Raw genomic sequence first — 19504 nt, 5'->3', positions numbered from 1 at the left:
TAGGTCGAATGTGAGGAGAGGTGATGCAAGAAGTGTATGAGGTGGAGTGTGGGGGTGAGCAATGCATAGAGTGTACTAGGCGGAATGTGAGGAGAGGGGATGCAAAGTGTGTATAAGTTGGCGTGTGGGGCTGAGCGATGCAAAGAGTACTAGGCCGAATGTGAGGAGATGCGTGCAAGGAGTGTATGAGGTGGAGTGTGCGGGTGAGCGATGCATAGAATGTACTAGACGGAATGTGAGCAGAGGCGATGCAAAGTGAGTATGAGTTGGCATGTGGGGCTGAGCGATGCAAAGGGTACTAGGTCGAATGTGAGGAGAGGTGATGCAAGAAGTGTATGAGGTGGAGTGTGGGGGTGAGCAATGCATAGAGTGTACTAGGCGGAATGTGAGGAGAGGGGATGCAAAGAGTGCATGAGTTGGAGTGTCGGGCTGAGCGATGCAATGAGTGTAAAAGGCGGAATGTGAGGAGAGGCAATGCAAACAGTATATGAGGTGGTGTGTGGGCCTGAGCGATGCATACTGTACTAGGAGGAATATGAGCAGAGGCAATACAAAGAGTGTATGAGGTGGAGGGTGGGGCTGAGCGATGCACAGAGTGTACTAGGCAGAATGTGAGGAGATGCGCTGCAAAGAGTGTATGAGGTGGCATGTGAGGCTGAGCGATGCTAAGAGAATACAAAGTGAACTGCAAGTTGAGATGATGTCAGTAGTCCAACGGCCTGAGTGACTGGGGGTTGATGCTGAGACCCTGCAAGGTAGAGCACAAGGAGGGTGTGATCATAACAGTCCATGAGGAAGAGTCTGAGGTGGGTGATGTTAAGGGTGTACAAGATGGAGCATGAGGTGAGGAGAGCCATAGAGAATACCAGGTGGAATGTGAGGTGGGGTGATGCGAAAATTGTGTTAGGTGACTGTGAGACTTGACAATGCAAACAGTGTACAAGTTGTAGAGTGAGTCTGGATGATGGTAAGAGTGCCTGAGAAAGGGTTATGCTAAGCGGTTGTATGTGAAGTGGGAAGAGGCTAAGATTGAATGCAGTAGAGTGCTAGGTGGGACAAAGCTAAGAGTGTACGTGTGACATGTGACGCAGAGCAGTGGTGTGTGGAACAGCTATGGTCAGAGCGAACAAGATGGCGTGCGAGGTAGGGCTATGCTTAGAGTGTACATAGTGGAGTGATGCTAATTGTGCAGGAGGTTAAGGGTGGCTAAGATTGTACGTGGTAGAGTGCAAGACCAGAATGCGCTAAAGGTCACGTTTTGAGAGTGCTAAGATTGCATGAGGTGGGGGTGAGATTGCATGTCACAGAGTTTGAGGAGTATGGGAGGTGGTGTACAAGGAAAGGAGATGCTAAGAGGGCCCCAATGGAGTGTAATGCAACAAGATGTGCGGCTGGACTCACATGCTCTCCTTTTCCTCCTTTAGCTCCCTTTTGTCCAGGTTCACCAAGTTCTCCCTACAGAGGAAAAAAGAATTAGAATAAGGGGACAAACTACTTTCAATCAAACCTTCATGGAACAGTGAACGTCCACGATCAGAGAAGTCATTACCTTGTCTCCGTCTTCACCTGCTGTGCCTGGGGGTCCTGCCGCACCTGGCAGGCCAACTGGGCCCTGCACTCCATCCCGCCCTGCTGGACCAATGGGACCTTTCTCGCCCTGAAAACACAAAATGCAGTGTCAAGGATGGCACAATACACCCAATTAGAATCCCATGGAATCCATAAAAGGCCTTGTCTTCCAGGTAGCACACAGCACATGCAGGAAGAAGGTAATACTAGCTGACCTATGGTTTCCCACCCACCGGATTCTCCAACCCAACTCGCCATAAAAGTCCTGACCCCGAACAAGATCCTCCTGGCCTCCTACCAGCCATCTTGATAGCTCAGAGGACACCTTTCACTCCTGTGTGATCCCACGCAAAGCAATCTCTCGCAAGGCCCCGAAACCACACACTGTCACTCAAGGGGTTTAAGGGAGCCCTTCAACTCAATACAGTAAAGGGCTTCCTCCTACACAATGCGCCCCAACCTGTTCCTGCTCAGCACTCGTACACAATCTTGGGGTGACCCAGGAGATATCATTCCCTCTCATGGAAACCAGTCAAACGTTTTATCACCCAGAACTCCAAGAGTGCTTTTACTAGAATTCAACAGAGGCTGCCTCATGCCTGTCATTTTGAAAGGGTGTTTAATCATGCTGGGATCCAGAGTCTTCCACAGGAACCAGAAAACCTGTTCTGTTCTTTGAGACATAGGACACTAAAAATGTTCCTCGCCCGGAAGGAGACCTTGAAAAGATTGCCTAACAATGTTCCTCGCCCGGAAGGAGACCTAGAAAAGATTGCCTAACAATGTTCCTCGCCCGGAAGGAGACCTAGAAAAGATTGCCCACTCCATCTCTGTGGGACTCAGCAAATATCACCTGGGCTTAGAAAGGCAGCAAGTGTGGAGCCATCATAGATCAACGTTTGGGACCATCTGAAAAGACAGCAGCCTTCCCAGAGCAGAAAACACTGCTTTTGGTGCATGAGAGTGAGTGTGTAACACAACGTGCTGGGGCTATGGCAAAGACGTGCACCTGTTCTGGCAGCAGGAATGCCTTTTCACTCACACTGGAGACAACACAAGCCACTTCCTGATCCCAGTGCAGAGCTCACTCTTCTGGAGCCCGTCCATTCCAACCCAGGGCAGCAAATGTGATCCCCCTCAACAACACCAGGCACACTCACATCATTCGACTGATCTTCCCACTGTACTTACTGGGACACCCTTCTCTCCAGCAGGACCTGGTGGCCCTTGAGGGCCTGGGCGACCAGGGGGACCGATAGCACCACCCTGGCCTGGGCCTCCTCTCTCTCCTGGAGATCCCTGGAGGGAAGAAAAGAAGCAGCGTGAGCTGTCAGGGGTTACTGTAACTCACAGTCATAGTGGGATTGCCTGCATCACAAAGCTGCGCTGTAACCCCACTCATTACCTTAACTGGCCGCCATATGTATTGTTCTCTAAAATTGCCAACGCCCTTGCATTTATTTACTACGATGTACAACCCTTCCCCCGCCATGGCTAGTCTCCCTCTCACACTTTCTACCCGTCAAGGGATCAAGGCAAAGTAAAAGCTACCACAGTCTGGTGGTGCAGACTTACCGCAGGACCTGGTGGACCAGCAGGACCTTCGTTACCTTTCAGTCCTCCGCCGCCCTGGGGAAGAGAAAGATATTTTGAGTAGAGTCACACTGAAGACATTACTGCAGTGCTTGAAATTAAAGGAACAAGTCACAAGCAAATCAATTGCAGGTTCCACAACCAGATATAACACAAGAGGACCAACTGCTTCAAAAATGGTAACTCTCGAGGCCGCCGCAATGCAGATTCCGAGGTCAGGAGAAAAGCAGAGCAATTTGCTTGCTTTCAACCCACTGAATCAGATGTTGGCCACATGGGAGGCCTGCACTGGACGTACAGGCCTTAAGAAGCACCCCAATTCGGCCTCACCCACTATGGCAAAGGAACTTACTGGAGTGCCGGGGAGCCCTCGCTCACCAGGGAAACCTCTGAGTCCAGCAGGGCCATCCTTTCCGGGAGCACCAGTAGGACCTGGATCACCCTGTAGGCAAAGAACAAACAATGAGAGATGGTTCACAAACCAGCAGGAAGTCCATGCAAAGATCCAATGTTAACTTGGGGTAAAGGAAACGTGAGCAAATGACAAGGCTTTCATGCCATCAACGATTACTGCCTCAGCCCCGAGAACTGGAAATGAACCCTCTAAACAGTCACCTTTGTGCCCTCCTTTCCAGACTGTCCGGGAAGACCTTGTTCACCAGGTGGGCCAGGAGGGCCGGGATGGCCCCTCTCTCCCATTGGACCACTCTCGCCAGCTGGCCCCTAGAAAGAAGGTGGAAAGGTAAAGGTATCGTCAGAAGACAAGAACATCAGCGGCATCCCCCAACAGCTTACTATTTATACATTTCACATTTCTGCAGATCTCTCCCCAGCCCCCATGCTCAGGTGGGCCGGTGCACGCCAGGCCTCTCCCTTCTCCGCCACAACATGGAACTCAGACTGAGTTAGAGCTGGGTAAGTGGATGGTTAAAATGTCTTATTTTGAGAGATTTGAGATAAAAAAACTGTACTTGTAAAATATTTCTCAGATTTTGTTGTCGCAGATTAAAAAAATCAACTTGATAATAACAGAAAATCAGTTATGTTGTTTTCTGGAAAACTAGAGTCTAGCCTCTGTGCAGAGAGAATTTACCCTATGAAAAAAGGGGGGAAATAAAGCTAAAAATAACAATAAAACATGTGAAGTGTTATTTTATACAAATGGACAACGTTGAAATACTTTTTGGTTTGGCCAATTTTTCTAGAAGAGCATCCCTAAAAGATGTGCTGGAAAAAATCTTAAAGAACGTTTTTTCCCCTAATAGTATGGGCATGGCAGGTCAGCAGCTGCGCACAGAGCCCTTTCAGGGCCCTAAGAGTGTCTGACCACTTTTCCTGAGCTAAACAGACCAGAGGAAGGAAGCTTCTGTAGCACTGAAACATGTGAACCTTCTTCCCTATGGAGCTGCGGAAGCTACTGCTGACCCCAACCCGATTAGCAGCTGCGCTTTGCCCATTGCGTATCAATAATAATAGCCAAGTAGGTCTTCTGCACTTCCCAGCATACACCTATGAAGCCAACCTCACAAGATATTAGCCGACTTGCTGCATTCTAGAACTGACATCCAATCACAAGGCTACAGGTCAATATAAACATCCAATCACATGACTACAGGAGGAGGTAAACTTCCAATCATATGGATACCGCTGTGCATGAACATAGAATTATATGGTTACAGGTGTGAGTAAACACCAAATTACATGGCAAATGGTGTGAGCAACCATCTAACCAACTACATGGCTAATGTTGAGCATGAACATCGAATTAGATGAACAGCCAATCATATCACAGTGCTGAATAAATACACAAATCACATGGATGCGGCTATAAGTAACCATCCAATAATGTAGCTACTATAAGTACACATCCAATTGCATGGCTAGCCAAGGCTTCAAAATGTGCAATTATCACTAGCCACTGGCGCCTAATGATTGGCTCTTGGCGAGCATGACATGGTGAGCTGTGTGCATGTGGACGACTGACGTGGCAAGGTTTTTTTTATGTTTGGCTAGTACCTTGCAACTTAAAATGGTTACACATGGCTATTGTTTATGTAAACACACACACGCTATTATGCATGGATGTAAATATCCAATCATATGGCTATCGTTATATGTCAGTACCCAATGACTGTGCAACCGAAAAAGAGAATATTCCAATGCATGGCAGACAGCACAAGTAAACGTCCAATCATAGTTACTAGTTTAGCTCATCTAAACCTTCTGCCACATGTATGCAAGCATCCAATCACAAGGCTAGAGTGTAAGTGTAATTCCATGACATGGAAACATCCAATAAGATGCCACCTTCTGTGAGTAAACATTCCATCACATGGCTACTGTCATATACAAACAATCCAAAACATGGCTTTGGTGTAATTGAACTCATAACCAAATGTTTGTTGGTGTATGTAAACCAATTACAAAGCTACCGCTAAACCTAAAAACACAATCTCAAGACTCAAGAGTCAACTTTATGCAAATCTTCAAAGCACTGGATGGAGAGGAGACAGAGGACTTACAAGTAAACATCTTGAAGTATACATTCAATCACATGGCTAGTGGTGTAGGTAAACATCCAGTCACATACATGTGCAAGTAAACGCTCAGTCACATGAGTACTGCTGTACGTAAACATCCAATCACGTGTCTATGCAAGTAAATATTAAATCAAAAAGCTACCTCTTTACGTAAACATCCAATCATATGGATACGTTGTATAACACCCAATCACATGCCCACTGCGTATATAAACATCCAGTCACATGGCTGGAGTGTATGTAAACATACAATTGCATGGCCATTGTTGAACATAAACACGCAACCACATAGCTACTTGTTAATGCAAACGCAGATCCAAATGGTTAAAGGTGAAAGTTAAGATCCATCACTTGGCTACTGCCGTACGTAAGCAGTAATTGCCAAAGCTATGGCCACTCGCAATTACATGACTGACGTTTGCTTAAATATCCAAATCACATGACTGCTTCTGGATGGAAATTTTGACTCACACTGCAACTGTTGCGAGTAAACATCTAATAACATGTCTTCAATCACATGGCTCTGTATGCAAGCATTATATCACATGACCGCAGCATTTGCAAACATCCAATCACATGGACATTGTTGGCCACAAACACCCAATCAGAAAGCTACTTGTTTATGTAAAAAAGCAGTCAAGGGGGCATGGTCAAGATGGCTGCACTGCGGAAGCGTTTCTACTGAGCTCTGTGTGCACGGGACTGGGAACGCCGGGCTCTGTGGGCTCTCCAACACATAGAGCCTGCCAACAGGCAGTGGAAAGGCACAGGATGTGAACCGTGATGTGGAGCAAATGCGGCTTGAATATGCCCAAGTGCGGAGTGGTGAGAGTCTAAGGGTTTGAGGCTCCCAAAGGTTATAGAAAGAATCGTGGAAGGGTTTAGGGAGTGTTCTAGATTCTATCCCATCTGTCCGGAGAGTTGTAGAGGTTAAGGTGCAATATGCAATATAGATTTAGGGCTAGAAACAAGGGGATGTTTGACTGTATATTTTCTACAACCCATAATGGAAAATTGTTGCTCTGTTAATGGGGCATTGAGAAATCTCCACTGCTGTGATCTACAGTTATCTGATTTTTTTTATCCCTTCCTCCCATTTTGATTATCTACTTGTATCCAGTGTGAAGGTCTCTCAAGATGAGGGCTTCGCTCTGGTTTTCATTTAAAACTGCAATCAAAAATATACTTTATTTTAAAAAGCAGCCAAATGGTTAGGGTTTAAGTAAACACCCCATCACATACATACATTTTCGTTCACAAAGCCACCTTTGACAAAGCTCAATTTGGGATGGAAAAGTCCTGTCTCTCTCCCCAATCCCTCTCGCCAACCAGTTGGCCTTATTGTAATGGTTTCCTATACACTATATCATGGTATATCATATTGGCGGCCCGGAGTGCCTCCCAAATTGTTCAGTTTTTTAAAGTAACGGTGTTTGTAAAAATCCAATCATATGACTGCAATTTAGGTAAATATCCAAATCACATGGCTGCTGCTGTATGGAAATATTGACTAACACAGCAACTGGTATGAGCAAATATCCAATGACATGGCTGTGCAAGCATCCACCCAATCACATGTCCAAAGCTGCACGTAAACAACCAATCACATGGCTATGTTGTAAGTAGACATCCAATGACATGCACAGAGGTTTATGCAAAGACCAAACCACACACCTAATGGTTTATTTAAGCTTCAGTCACGCCTGTAGGTACATGTTAACATCCAATCACAATTGTGTTTATAAACATTAATGTCGTAGTTGCTGTTTTTTGTAAACATTGAATCATAAAGCTTGGGGTTATGTAAGTATCTAATCATATGCCAGCCATAAGTTAACATTCAGTCGCATGGCATCTGATGTTAGTTAACCAATTACACAGCTACACTAGTAGTATAAATGATGGTGAAACTGCTGTGTGCTAACAAATACAATCACGTTTCTAAACCTACTGCTGTACGTAAACATCCCATCACACGGGTCGCACATTAGTAAATTTCAAGCCACCTGGCTATAATTTAGGCTAAAAATCAAAGCTTTATTGCATGTAAATAGCCAATAGAATATCTATTCATACATGCTAAAATACGATCATGACGCTGCTGCTTTATGCAAGCGTCTCATCCAATGGTTGTTGGTGGCAACAGTGTATGTCAGTGTATGTCAACATCCAAAGTACTGGCTACAAAATTACATGGCTGCAGTTAATGTAAACATCCTATCACATGGCTGTAGTTGTAAGCTGTTATATACTTACATGGCTATTAGTGTAGGTAGATATCAAGTCACATGGCTGTTTATGTATGTAAATATCTAGTAACGTGGCTTCAGCTGTATGTAAACAATCTATTACAAGGCACATTATATATTCCAGCATGTAATCATATCACAGCTGGTAGAAGCCAACACCAAGTCGCATGATTGTTCTTGCAAGCAAGCAAGCATCATATGGCGCCTACTGTATGCAAGCATCCAATCACATGGTTATTGGTGTAATTAATTCCAAGTCACATGACCACTGTGTAATCATGGAACTACATTGCAACTTGCGTATGTAAACATTTATTCACATAGCTATCTGTATATGTAACCATTTATTAAAAAACAGTTACATGTCTTCATGTTTTAGCTAACACCCAATAAATATCCAATCAAATGGCTTTTAATATGAATAAGCACTGAGTTGAACAGCTGAGAATAAGGAGAATAAGGAGGAAAGCGTATGAATACTTCTAGTTTGGTGGCCCATGTATTTAAAGGTGACATGTCGGAGCAAGCTTACCTGGGGACCAACAACACCAGGTGGGCCGGTGGTGCCAGTCTTGCCTTGGAATCCCTGCAAGGAGAGAAAGATGGGAGGAATAAAAGTTCAGGACAATTCCAGAGTCAATAAAACAAAGTGGCTAGGCGGCACAGTGGCTCAGGGTACATGTGCAATCAACACAGGCAGCACTATAATGATATGCAAGAAACAGTTCTAAAAAGGAAGACATATGGGACTTTTAATGATGAATTGCTATCAATCCTGAAGAAGAGCATTCCTATGTTACAAGGGCCGAATCATGTGCATATCTAAAAGGCCTGGCAGTACTCCTCTGATGCATCTTTTTAGAAGTAGTAAGCACTAGCGCATATTCTGCCTTCTCATGCTATACCTTATTTACAGACTTCTAGAACATCTAAAACATCCATATTTCTTGCTTGGTTTTGGTTGACCTTTTCCCTTTACTTTCAGGTGTCACTATATTCCAGGAATTTGTAGGCACTCTTTATTTCCCATCATCAAAGAAATCGCTTGTGAGAGAGTGAAAAAGATCCATGAAAGAGTTCTCAGAGATCGAATTTAAGGTTGGGTGAAGAGGCTCCTGGATACCAGGCCTCATCTAGTAGGCAGGAGCTACCATTGAGGAACCAGGAGCTAGTAAATGGTGTGCTGCAAATCTAACTTGCACATGAAATTATCTACATTTGTACCCAGTATATATGATACCCCATGTTTTCAATCTCTCTCAGATGGCTGTTTCATTCTCCTTTATACACCTTCCTGACCATGCAGGATTATTATCACATAAGTATCTTTGTTTGGCATCAGCTGCCTTGGGGAGCAGAGTAGCTCCTGGTATCTGTTGGTGTCAAGGTAACCAGACTATCCTGGGCTACAAGCAGGAATTATATAGCCCCTGCAATTTCAAAGGGCCCCTCTGAGTATGATTTATTATGGTATTAAGACCTCCTCTTTGATGTGCTTGAAGGCATGATTTGTGATACGCAAAGAAGGGATACATTTGCTTTATCCAAACAGATTGATGATCGAAGTGAGCAGTATATAGGACCGCATGCTGGGACATGGAGGTGGTATCTACTGAGTAGTATTATTGCCAAGTAAGTACTGTCTGATGAGCATGGGACATTAGAAGAGAAACCAAGTGGGAAGGGCAATGTCATTTAAAATAAGACAGAGGGAGTGAATGTGGCATGAGGTAGGTCTAAATAATTATACAACTCTATAAAAAAACTGTGCAGCTGCCACAATTCCAAATCTGTCCTTTTTTAAAAATCAAAATGGAATACTTACAACTTCTCCTCGCTGGCCGGGATGTCCTGGAATTCCGTCCTTTCCTGGGGGACCCTGGGACAAGAAAGCAAAGGTCAAGGAGTGAAATTAAATGATGTATTGAGGACTGCTGCTTTGTAATTCTTGGTGAAATTATTTTATTGTGTGATTATTTTATCAGTAGGAATGAGGAACCTTTCTAGCATTCAAATGACAGTTACCGTGGGCGCATTGATGGTAGGCCCGCAATTGTTGTGAACCTTAGTCTTTGCATAAGATGTCCTGCATATACATTGGATTGGGGGAGGGAAAAAAAAAGTAGGGTCGGGTGACGGGAAGATGGCAGGCGGGGTAGCTGGCCATCAGGCGGTATAGAACGCAGGCTTTCCCTGGTAGTGCCAGCGCGCATTCCTAGCCACCTGACTGGCTGGCTCCGCCACCCAGGGTGCTAATGATAATGCATGGTTTCTCATTGGCTACCCAGTGTCCACTGCGTAGGCCTTTATTCCTGGGTGCTTTAGCCCAATGCCTCTCTACTTCTACTCTACTTATATATTGATTATCCCAAGTGTTCCATTACTGTATGGATTATGGCAAACCTGCTTCTTCATTCCAATATCAATTAACCGTAATAGTGCACTGCTCTTTCCCTCTATGGCACATTGATCACCTCCTGTGTCTCACTGATTACCCCAATCTCTCACTGCTCTTTCCCTCTATGGCACATTGATCACCTCCTGTGTCTCACTGATTACCCCAATCTCTCACTGCTCTTTCCCTCTATGGCACATCGATCACCTCCTGTGTCTACTGATTACCCCAATCTGTCACTGCTCTTTCCCTCTATGGCACATTGATCACCTCCTGTGTCTCACTGATTACCCCAATCTCTCACTGCTCTTTCCCTCTATGGCACATTGATCACCTCCTGTGTCGACTGATTACCCCAATCTGTCACTGCTCTTTCCCTCTATGGCACATCGATCACCTCCTGTGTCTACTGATTACCCCAATCTGTCACTGCTCTTTCCCTCTATGGCACATTGATCACCTCCTGTGTCTACTGATTACCCCAATCTCTCACTGCTCTTTCCCTCTATGGCACATTGATCACCTCCTGTGTCTCACTGATTACCCCAATCTCTCACTGCTCTTTCCCTCTATGGCACATTGATCACCTCCTGTGTCGACTGATTACCCCAATCTGTCACTGCTCTTTCCCTCTATGGCACATCGATCACCTCCTGTGTCTACAGATTACCCCAATCTGTCACTGCTCTTTCCCTTTATGGCACATTGTTCACCTCCTGTGTCTACTGATTATCCCGATATCTCACTGCTCTTTCCCTCTATGGCACATTGATCACCTCCTGTGTCTCACTGATTATCCCGATCTCTCACTGCTCTTTCCCTCTATAGCACATTGATCACCTCCTGTGTCTACTGATTACCCCAATCTGTCAGTGCTCTTTCCCTCTATAGCACATTGATCACCTCCTGTGTCTCACTGATTATCCCGATCTCTCACTGCTCTTTCCCTCTATGGCACATTGATCACCTCCTGTGTCTCACTGATTATCCCGATCTCTCACTGCTCTTTCCCTCTCTGGCACATCGATCATCTCCTGTGTCTCACTGATTATCCCGATCTCTCACTGCTCTTTCTCTCTATGGCACATCGATCACCTCCTGTGTCTCACTGATTATCCCGATCTCTCACTGCTCTTTCCCTCTATGGCACATCGATCACCTCCTGTGTCTCACTGATTACCCCGATCTCTCACTGCTCTTTCCCTTTATGGCACATTGATCACCTCCTGTGCCTCACTGATTACCCCAATCTCTCACTGCTCTTTCCCTCTATGGCACATTGATCACCTCCAGTGTCTCACTGATTACCCCGATCTGTCACTGCTCTTTCCCTCTATGGCACATTGATAACCTCCTGTGTCTGACTGATTACCCCCAAGCTGTCACTGCTCTTTCCCTCTATGGCACATTGAGCACCTGCTGTGTCTAACTGGTTACCCCAATCTGTCACTGCTCTTTCCCTCTATGGCACATGGATCACCTCCTGTGTCTCACTGATTACCCCAATCTCTCACTGCTCTTTCCCTCTATGGCAAATTGATCACCTCCTGTGTCTCACTGATTACCCCAATATCTCACTGCTCTTTCCCTCTATGTCACATTGAGCACCTCCTGTGTCTGACTGATTACCCCAAGCTGTCACTGCTCTTTCCCTCTATGGCACATTGATCACCTCCTGGGTCTACTGATTACCCCAATCTCTCACTGCTCTTTCCCTCTATGTCACATTGATCACCTCCAGTGTCTCACTGATTACTCCCAATCTGTCACTGCTCTTTCCCTCTATGGCACATTGATCACTTACTGTGTCTCACTGATTACCCCCAATCTGTCACTGCTCTTTCCCTCTATTTAACATTGATCACCACCTGTGTCTCACTGATTACCCCGATCTGTCACTGCTCTTTCCCTCTATGGCACATTGATCACCTCCTGTGTCTCACTGATTACCCCGATCTCTCACTGCTCTTTCCCTCTATGGCACATTGAGCACCTCCTGTGTCTGACTGATTACCCCGATCTCTCACTGCTCTTTCCCTCTATGGCACATTGAGCACCTCCTGTGTCTCACTGATTACCCCGATCTCCCACTGCTCTTTCCCTCTATGGCACATTGAGCACCTTCTGTGTCTCACTGATTACCCCGATCTCTCACTGCTCTTTCCCTCTATGGCACATTGAGCACCTCCTGTGTCTCACTGATTACACCAATCTGTCACTGCTCTTTCCCTCTATGGCACATTAAGCACCTCCTGTGTCTCCTGTGTCTGACTGATTACCCCAAACTCTCACTGCTCTTTCCCTCTATAGCACATTGATCACCTCCTGTGTCTGACTGATTACCCCGATCTCTCACTGTTCTTTCCCTCTATGGCACATTGATCACCTTCTGTGTCTCACTGATTACCCCGATCTCTCACTGCTCTTTCCCTCTATAGCACATTGATCACCTCCTGTGTCTGACTGATTACCCCAATCTCTCACTGCTCTTTCCCTCTATGGCACATTGAGCACCTTCTGTGTCTCACTGATTACCCCAATCTCTCACTGCTCTTTCCCTCTATGGCACATTGATCACCTCCTGTGTCTCACTGATTACCCCAATCTTCCACTGCTCTTTCCCTCTATGGCACATTGATCACCTCCTGTGTCTCACTGATTACCCCAATCTCTCACTGCTCTTTCCCTCTATGGCACATTGATCACCTCCTGTGTCTCACTGATTACCCCAATCTCTCACTGCTCTTTCCCTCTATGGCACATTGAGCACCTCCTGTGTCTCACTGATTACCCCAATCTCTCACTGCTCTTTCCCTCTATGGCACATTGATCACCTCCTGTGTCTCACTGATTACCCCAATCTCTCACTGCTCTTTCCCTCTATGGCACATTGAGCACCTCCTGTGTCTCACTGATTACCCCAATCTCGCACTGCTCTTTCGCTCTATGGCACATTGATCACATCCTGTGTCTCACCGATTACCCCAATCTCTCACTGCTCTTTCCCTCTATGGCACATTGAGCACCTCCAGTGTCTAACTGATTACCGCAATCTCTCACTGCTCTTTCCCTCTATGGCACATTGATTACCTTGTGCGACTCACTGATAACCTCCTGTTGCTAATGGATTACCCTAGTGATTGATTACACCAAAGTCTTGCTGGTGTCACTAGCAATATCTCATTTATCACGCTCGCGGCTGTCTCATTGACTACACTCAGAGTCTCACTCAGCACAGTCAGTCTTGCATTGATTATCTACAACATTTCAGTAATCACCCTCAGTGCCTGACTGGCCAGCCTGGGTGGCTCACTGATTATCTTCAATCTTGAATTTGTCATCTAGTATCTCGCTGATCACCCTCAGTATCTCATTAATTATCTGCAATGCATCATTATGTCACCCTCATTGTCCCACTGATTATCTTCAGAGTCTCAGTGATCACCTTCAATGTCACATTGATTATCCCTAAAATTTAATTATCATCATGTCTCATGAATAACCATCGGTGCTGATTGATCACCCTTAGTGTCTCCTTAATTATCCTTGATATCTATTTATCATCATCAAGTCTCATGGATAGACCTCAGTGTCTGAGTGACCACCCACAGTGTCTGAGTGACCACCCTTAGTTTCTCCTTATTATCTTCAATATTTAATTATCATCATATCTCATGAATATCCCTCAGTGTCTGAGTGACCACCCTTACTGTCTCCTTACTATCCTCAATATTTCATTATCATCAAGTCTTGTGGATACCCCTTAGTGTCTGAGTGACCACCCTCAGTGTCTATTTGACCACCTGTAGTGTCTCCTTATTATCCTCAATATTTTATTATCATATCTCATGAATAACTCTGTGTCTGAGTGACCACCCTCAGTGTCTAAATGACCACCTGTAGTGTCTCCTTATTGTCCTCAATATTTCATTATCATCAAGTCACGTGGATAACCCTTAGTGTCTGAGCGACCACCCTCAGTGTCTGATTAACCACCCTTACTGTCTCCTTACTATCCTCAATATTTCATTATCATCAAGTCTCGTGGATACCTCTTAGTGTCTGAGTGACCAACCTCAGTGTCTGATTGACCACCCTTAGTGTCTCCTTATTATCCTCAATATTTTATTATCATCATGTCTCATTAATAACTCCTGCGCCACATTCCTTGCCCCCTGAAGTGCCTTCAGCTGTGGTCACCAATAAATACCAGTACAATCTACTCACCGGGGGTCCTTTTGGTCCTGGGAAGCCGTTAGGACCCTGAGGCCCTGGAAGACCCTGCAACACAGAGAATACATGAAGCGGATTATGGACAGGAAACATAGACCATACTCCAGAGGCAGCTCTCATCACTCGCTGGGTACTCTCATAACCCCAATGTGGGGTAGTCCTTATCACATCGCCTCATCACTCGCTGGATGCTCTCTCATAACCCCCATGTGGGGTGGTCCTTATCACATCGCCTCATCACTCTCTGGATGCTCTCTCATAACCCCCATGTGGGGTAGTTCTTATCACATCGCCTCATCACTCGCTGGATGCTCTCTCATAACCCCCATGTGGGGTGGTCCATATCACATCACCTCATCACTCGCTGGATGCTCTCTCATAACCCCCATGTGGGGTGGTCCTTATCACATCGCCTCATCACTCGCTGGATGCTCTCTCATAACCCCCATGTGGGGTGGTCCTTATCAAGTCGCTCCATCTTTGGAATCTGCTTCCAGGCAAAAGACACAGTGTGGGGATTGGAAGCAGACTGTAAGGGGCCACCACCTGCAACACGAAGCTTAAAGCCTCCTTGTGCAGCAGTGGAGAGGTGTGGGGGGCTAGCCACAGAAGGTGTGTTATACCTTCCCAATAATGGGAGTCCAAGGGTCCCTCATTGACTGCCCTCAGGAAAAGCATCAGGCTGCACCCACGGAGGTGGTCTAGAGTAAACCACTCACACTCACAGTGGTGGGCAGTTGAGTCTTGCATTCACAAAGTGCACTCAGTAGGTAAATTAAGGTCTCACACTTCCACTAGTCGGCAGTGGAGTCTCACCCTGACTTAAGTTACTCATGGTTAAAGTCTTACACTCACCCGCTCACCGGGAGGTCCGGATGGGCCGTCACTGCCTGAGGTACCCTGTAAAGAGGAAAGAAATACAGATGTCAGAGAGCTGGGCCCTGGGCCATCGGAGAGCACTGCTGGGTCTTGGAACAGTATGCGCGTATGCATGTGCAGGGCCATGGATCTGCCAGTGTATACACGGGTGCAGTGCCCTGGGGCTGTTTGTGTATGCAGGGGGGTATGGCCAAGGGGCCGTCTTCATAGCAGGACTGGGGACAGCATGTGTATACAGACGTGCAGGACCTTGGTCAGTGTGTGTATGCAGGAGTGCATGGCAAATGCTCTGTATGCATATAGTGTACAGGGCCAGGGGCAGTCAGTGTATTCAGGATTGCAAAACCAGGCGCAGTCTGAGTGTACAGGAGTGCACGGCTGGGAGTAGTTAGTGTAGGGTTGGGGGCAGTCTGTGTATCCAAAAGTGCAGAGGCTGGAGGTGTCACTCGCTACAGGAATGCAGGACCAGGAGCTATCTGTGTACATAGCAGTGCAGAGCCTGGGGCAGTTGGTGTATACAGGAGTGCACTCAGACAGTATATGCATCACTGCAGGGAAACTCTGTGTGTAAGGAACTGCCATTCAGGGAGGCTTGGGGTATATAGGAGTGAATCAGGGCAATTGGTGTACACAGGAGTGCACTGGAACAGTATCTGAAATTAGAGTTGGACTGCAAAGACAACACGTGTACACAAGAGTGTACCAGGCCTGTACGTGCACACCAAATGGCACTGCAGTCAGGAGTGCACCAGGCCAGTGCATACACACCAAGCAACACTGTAGTCACAACATGTGCATACAGTAGAGCCCTCAGACAGTATCTGTATCCCTGACATCTGTATAGGGACAGTCTGTGTGTAAAGGTTTGCCATGCAAGGAAAGGTGGAGTATATAGGAGTAAATAAGGGCAATCTGTATATTGAATTGTATTGTATTGTAGTTGTCATTTATATAGCGGGAGTACACTGAAACAGTATGTGTGTTTATAGGTGCACGGGAAGGCAACGTGTGTACAAAGCTATGCACCAGGCCAGTGCGTGCACACCAAACACCACTGCAATCACAACATGTGTATAAAGACGTGAAGCAGTAATGCATATATATAATTTCTCAGTTGTTTTTCAATCCCACCTGCACAGCCCACAGCCCTCACCTGCTGGTCCTCTGGGCTCCGGAAGCTTGTGTATGGCAGAGGAGCACAGGGTGTTAGTGAGAAGGAATTATATGTTATTACACATCACAGAGACAAGTGGGCGAGTGCGGACATGCAGAAAGCCATGCAGGTACAGTGAGAGACCGCACAGGAGACCAGCAAGAGAGAGGGGTGGAGGAGACAGACGTGGGCAGAAGGACACCCCTCATCCTGAACGTTTCATAAGAGCAGGTAGCAAGGGTACACAGCAACTCCTTGCTGCGCCCCCTATGCACCATGCATTCACGCATTATCCCCCTTCACACTGTGAAATCCATCCACTTATTAAAACCAATCTCCCATCCATTACCCCCACGCTTACACTCAAGCATCTATCAACTCCACTCTGCCATCTATATTGCCTACCTGTCTGCACTCGCTATTTAGCGACAGCACCCTCCATGAAGGCACCATGCCCCTCAGACCAGTGGCCCAGTAAAGTCCTTCACCCAAGTCAACATGATTAACTGGAGAGCTATGAAAATTCCACCTTTACTTTTACCTCCATCCTCTCGAAGGGCCACATCACACTTCCTACCCCCTAGGGTCAATCACTCCTGCCAAGATTACACTAGCAAAGATCACACCCACTGCCCAAATATTACATGTGCTCCTACCAAGATCACACACTCCCCATCCCCTTACACACAACTTGCTTCCCCAATATGAATCTTGAAACCCGAAGATTACACTTGCTCCACAAACCTCACACTCATTGCCCAAAGAACACAGTCACTTCCACAACAATCACACTCACTTCTCCCACAATCGCACTCACACCCCAAAGATTGCACTAGGTCCACAAGGATCATGCTCACTGCCCAGCTATAAAACTTGTTCCTCAAACATCACAATGCTATCCAAAGATCACTCTCCCTCTCAGAAGATCATACTCATTGCCCCCAAAATCACACTTTATTTCCACAAGATCATCTGGAAGTAGAAATGAGTTAACTGTTGTTCAGGCCAGCTGCACAGGGGTGCCACCCTGCTGCGGAAACTAACAACAGAATGTCCTTGCTAGAAGCAGAAAAGGCTCTCACAGATGGATATGTCCTTTAATGGTTTGGATATTTACCAAGTCGCTTTCCTTCGATTCCTCCATCCCCTCACTTGTGGGGTCTCCCAGGGATCAGTTATGTCTCCCTAGTGCTCAACATTTACACTGTGCCACATCTGCCTTGGTCTCCCCCACACCATTCCTCTGCCCCCTCATGTGTGGTGTCTCCCAGGTATCCCTGCTATATCTGCCCCATGCTCAACGTTTACCCCTTGCCATATCTACCTTAGTACCTTCCACAATATTCCGCTACCCCCTCACGTGTGGCATCTCCTAGGGATCCCTGATATATCTCCCCCACAAAATCTGTCTTGGTATCTTCCACACCATTCCTCCGCCTCCTTATGTGTGGAGTCTCCCAAGGATCCCTGCTATATCTCGCCCATGCTCCATATTCACCCCTTGCCACATCTGCCTTGGTCTCTCCCACACCATCCCTCTGCCCCCTCACGTGTGGCGTCTCCCAGGGTCCATGCTATATCTTGCCCATGCTCAACATTCATCCCTTGCTGCATCTACCTTGGTATCTCCCACACCATTTCTCCGCCGCCTCCTGTGTGGCGTCTCCTAGGGATCCCTGCTATATCTCGCCCATGCTCAACATTCATCCCTTGCTGCATCTACCTTGGTTTCTCCCACACCATTTCTCTGCCGCCTCCTGTGTGGCGTCTCCTAGGGATCCCTGCTATATCTCGCCCCCATTCTCAACATGTACCCCTTGCCACATCTGCTTTGGTCTCTCTCACATCATTCCTCCACACCCTCACGTGTCGCGTCTCCCAGGGATCTCTAATATAGCCCCCCCATGCTCGACATTCATCCCATGCCACATTTGCCTTGGTCTCTCCCACACCATCCCTCTCCCCCTGACGTGTGGCCTCTCCCAGGGTCCCTGCTATATCTCACCCATGCTCAACATTCATCCCTTGCTTCATCTGCTCTGGTCTCTCCCACACCATTTCTCTGCCGCCTCCTGTGTGGCGTCTCCTAGGGATCCCTGCTATATCTCGTCCATGCTCAACATTCATCCCTTGCTGCATCTGCCTTGGTATCTCCCACACCCTTTCTCTGCCGCCTACTGTGTGGTGTCTCATAGGGATCCCTGCTATATCTCCCGCCCATTCTCAACATGTACCCCTTGCCACATCTGCTTTGGTCTCTCTCACATCATTCCTCCACAACCTCATGTGTCGCGTCTCCCAGGGATCTCTAATATAGCCCCCCCAATGCTCGACATTCATCCCATGCCACATTTGCCTTGGTCTCTCCCACACCATCCCTCTGCCCCCTCACTTGTGGCATTTCCCAGACATCCCCGCTATATCTCCCCCCCCATGCTCAACATGTACCCCTTGCCACATCTGCCTTGGTCTCTCTCACACCATTCTCTGCCTCCTCACTTGTGGCGGCTCTAAGTTATCCCTGCTACATCCCCTCAATTTGTACTGGAAATCAGCAATTTTAAGGTTATTTTCAATAGGGATATCTCACTTGGACCTCGAGAGTCAAAGAGTCCAGAATAGCCCCTACTGGAGACCAAATGGAGAACAGGCATCTGCTCTCCAAGCAAGGCAGAGTACATAGCTTGGCACATGCCACACATCAAGTGTAAGGCTACCAGTCTGCAAGGGCTTGCAGAAGCATGCATTTATCAACTTGGCCAAAATCATTACGGCGCATCCCCTGGCTGGTGAGGTTAATCGGAGGTCATGAAATATCCCAGTGTTAAATACAGAAGCAGGTAAGGCAGGGGGTTGAGTTTCCCCCCCCAAGGAATGGCACTCACTCCTTTAC

General features: G+C 46.8%; 1 protein-coding gene across 8 annotated transcripts in view; it reads right to left on the bottom strand.

The window, feature by feature from the left end:
• COL11A2 (collagen type XI alpha 2 chain) overlaps positions 1 to 19504 on the bottom strand; it is a 279999-nt gene that overhangs the window by 68782 nt on the left and 191713 nt on the right. For all 8 annotated transcript variants that reach the window (XM_069635257.1, XM_069635251.1, XM_069635250.1 and 5 more), the window contains 10 exons: positions 15435 to 15479; positions 14574 to 14627; positions 9777 to 9830; positions 8484 to 8537; positions 3778 to 3885; positions 3515 to 3604; positions 3145 to 3198; positions 2761 to 2868; positions 1550 to 1657; positions 1402 to 1455 (listed from right to left, as the gene is read on the bottom strand). In XM_069635257.1, the coding sequence (XP_069491358.1) occupies positions 1402 to 1455; positions 1550 to 1657; positions 2761 to 2868; positions 3145 to 3198; positions 3515 to 3604; positions 3778 to 3885; positions 8484 to 8537; positions 9777 to 9830; positions 14574 to 14627; positions 15435 to 15479 (729 nt within the window). The remainder of the gene's footprint in view (positions 1 to 1401; positions 1456 to 1549; positions 1658 to 2760; positions 2869 to 3144; positions 3199 to 3514; positions 3605 to 3777; positions 3886 to 8483; positions 8538 to 9776; positions 9831 to 14573; positions 14628 to 15434; positions 15480 to 19504) is intronic.

This window comes from Ambystoma mexicanum, chromosome 13 (genome assembly GCF_040938575.1).
Source record: "Ambystoma mexicanum isolate Mex_15411 chromosome 13, UKY_AmexF1_1, whole genome shotgun sequence".
NCBI lineage: Eukaryota > Metazoa > Chordata > Amphibia > Caudata > Ambystomatidae > Ambystoma > Ambystoma mexicanum.
Note: the sequence above shows the minus strand (reverse complement) of the source record. Positions and strands in the feature narration are given on the sequence as shown.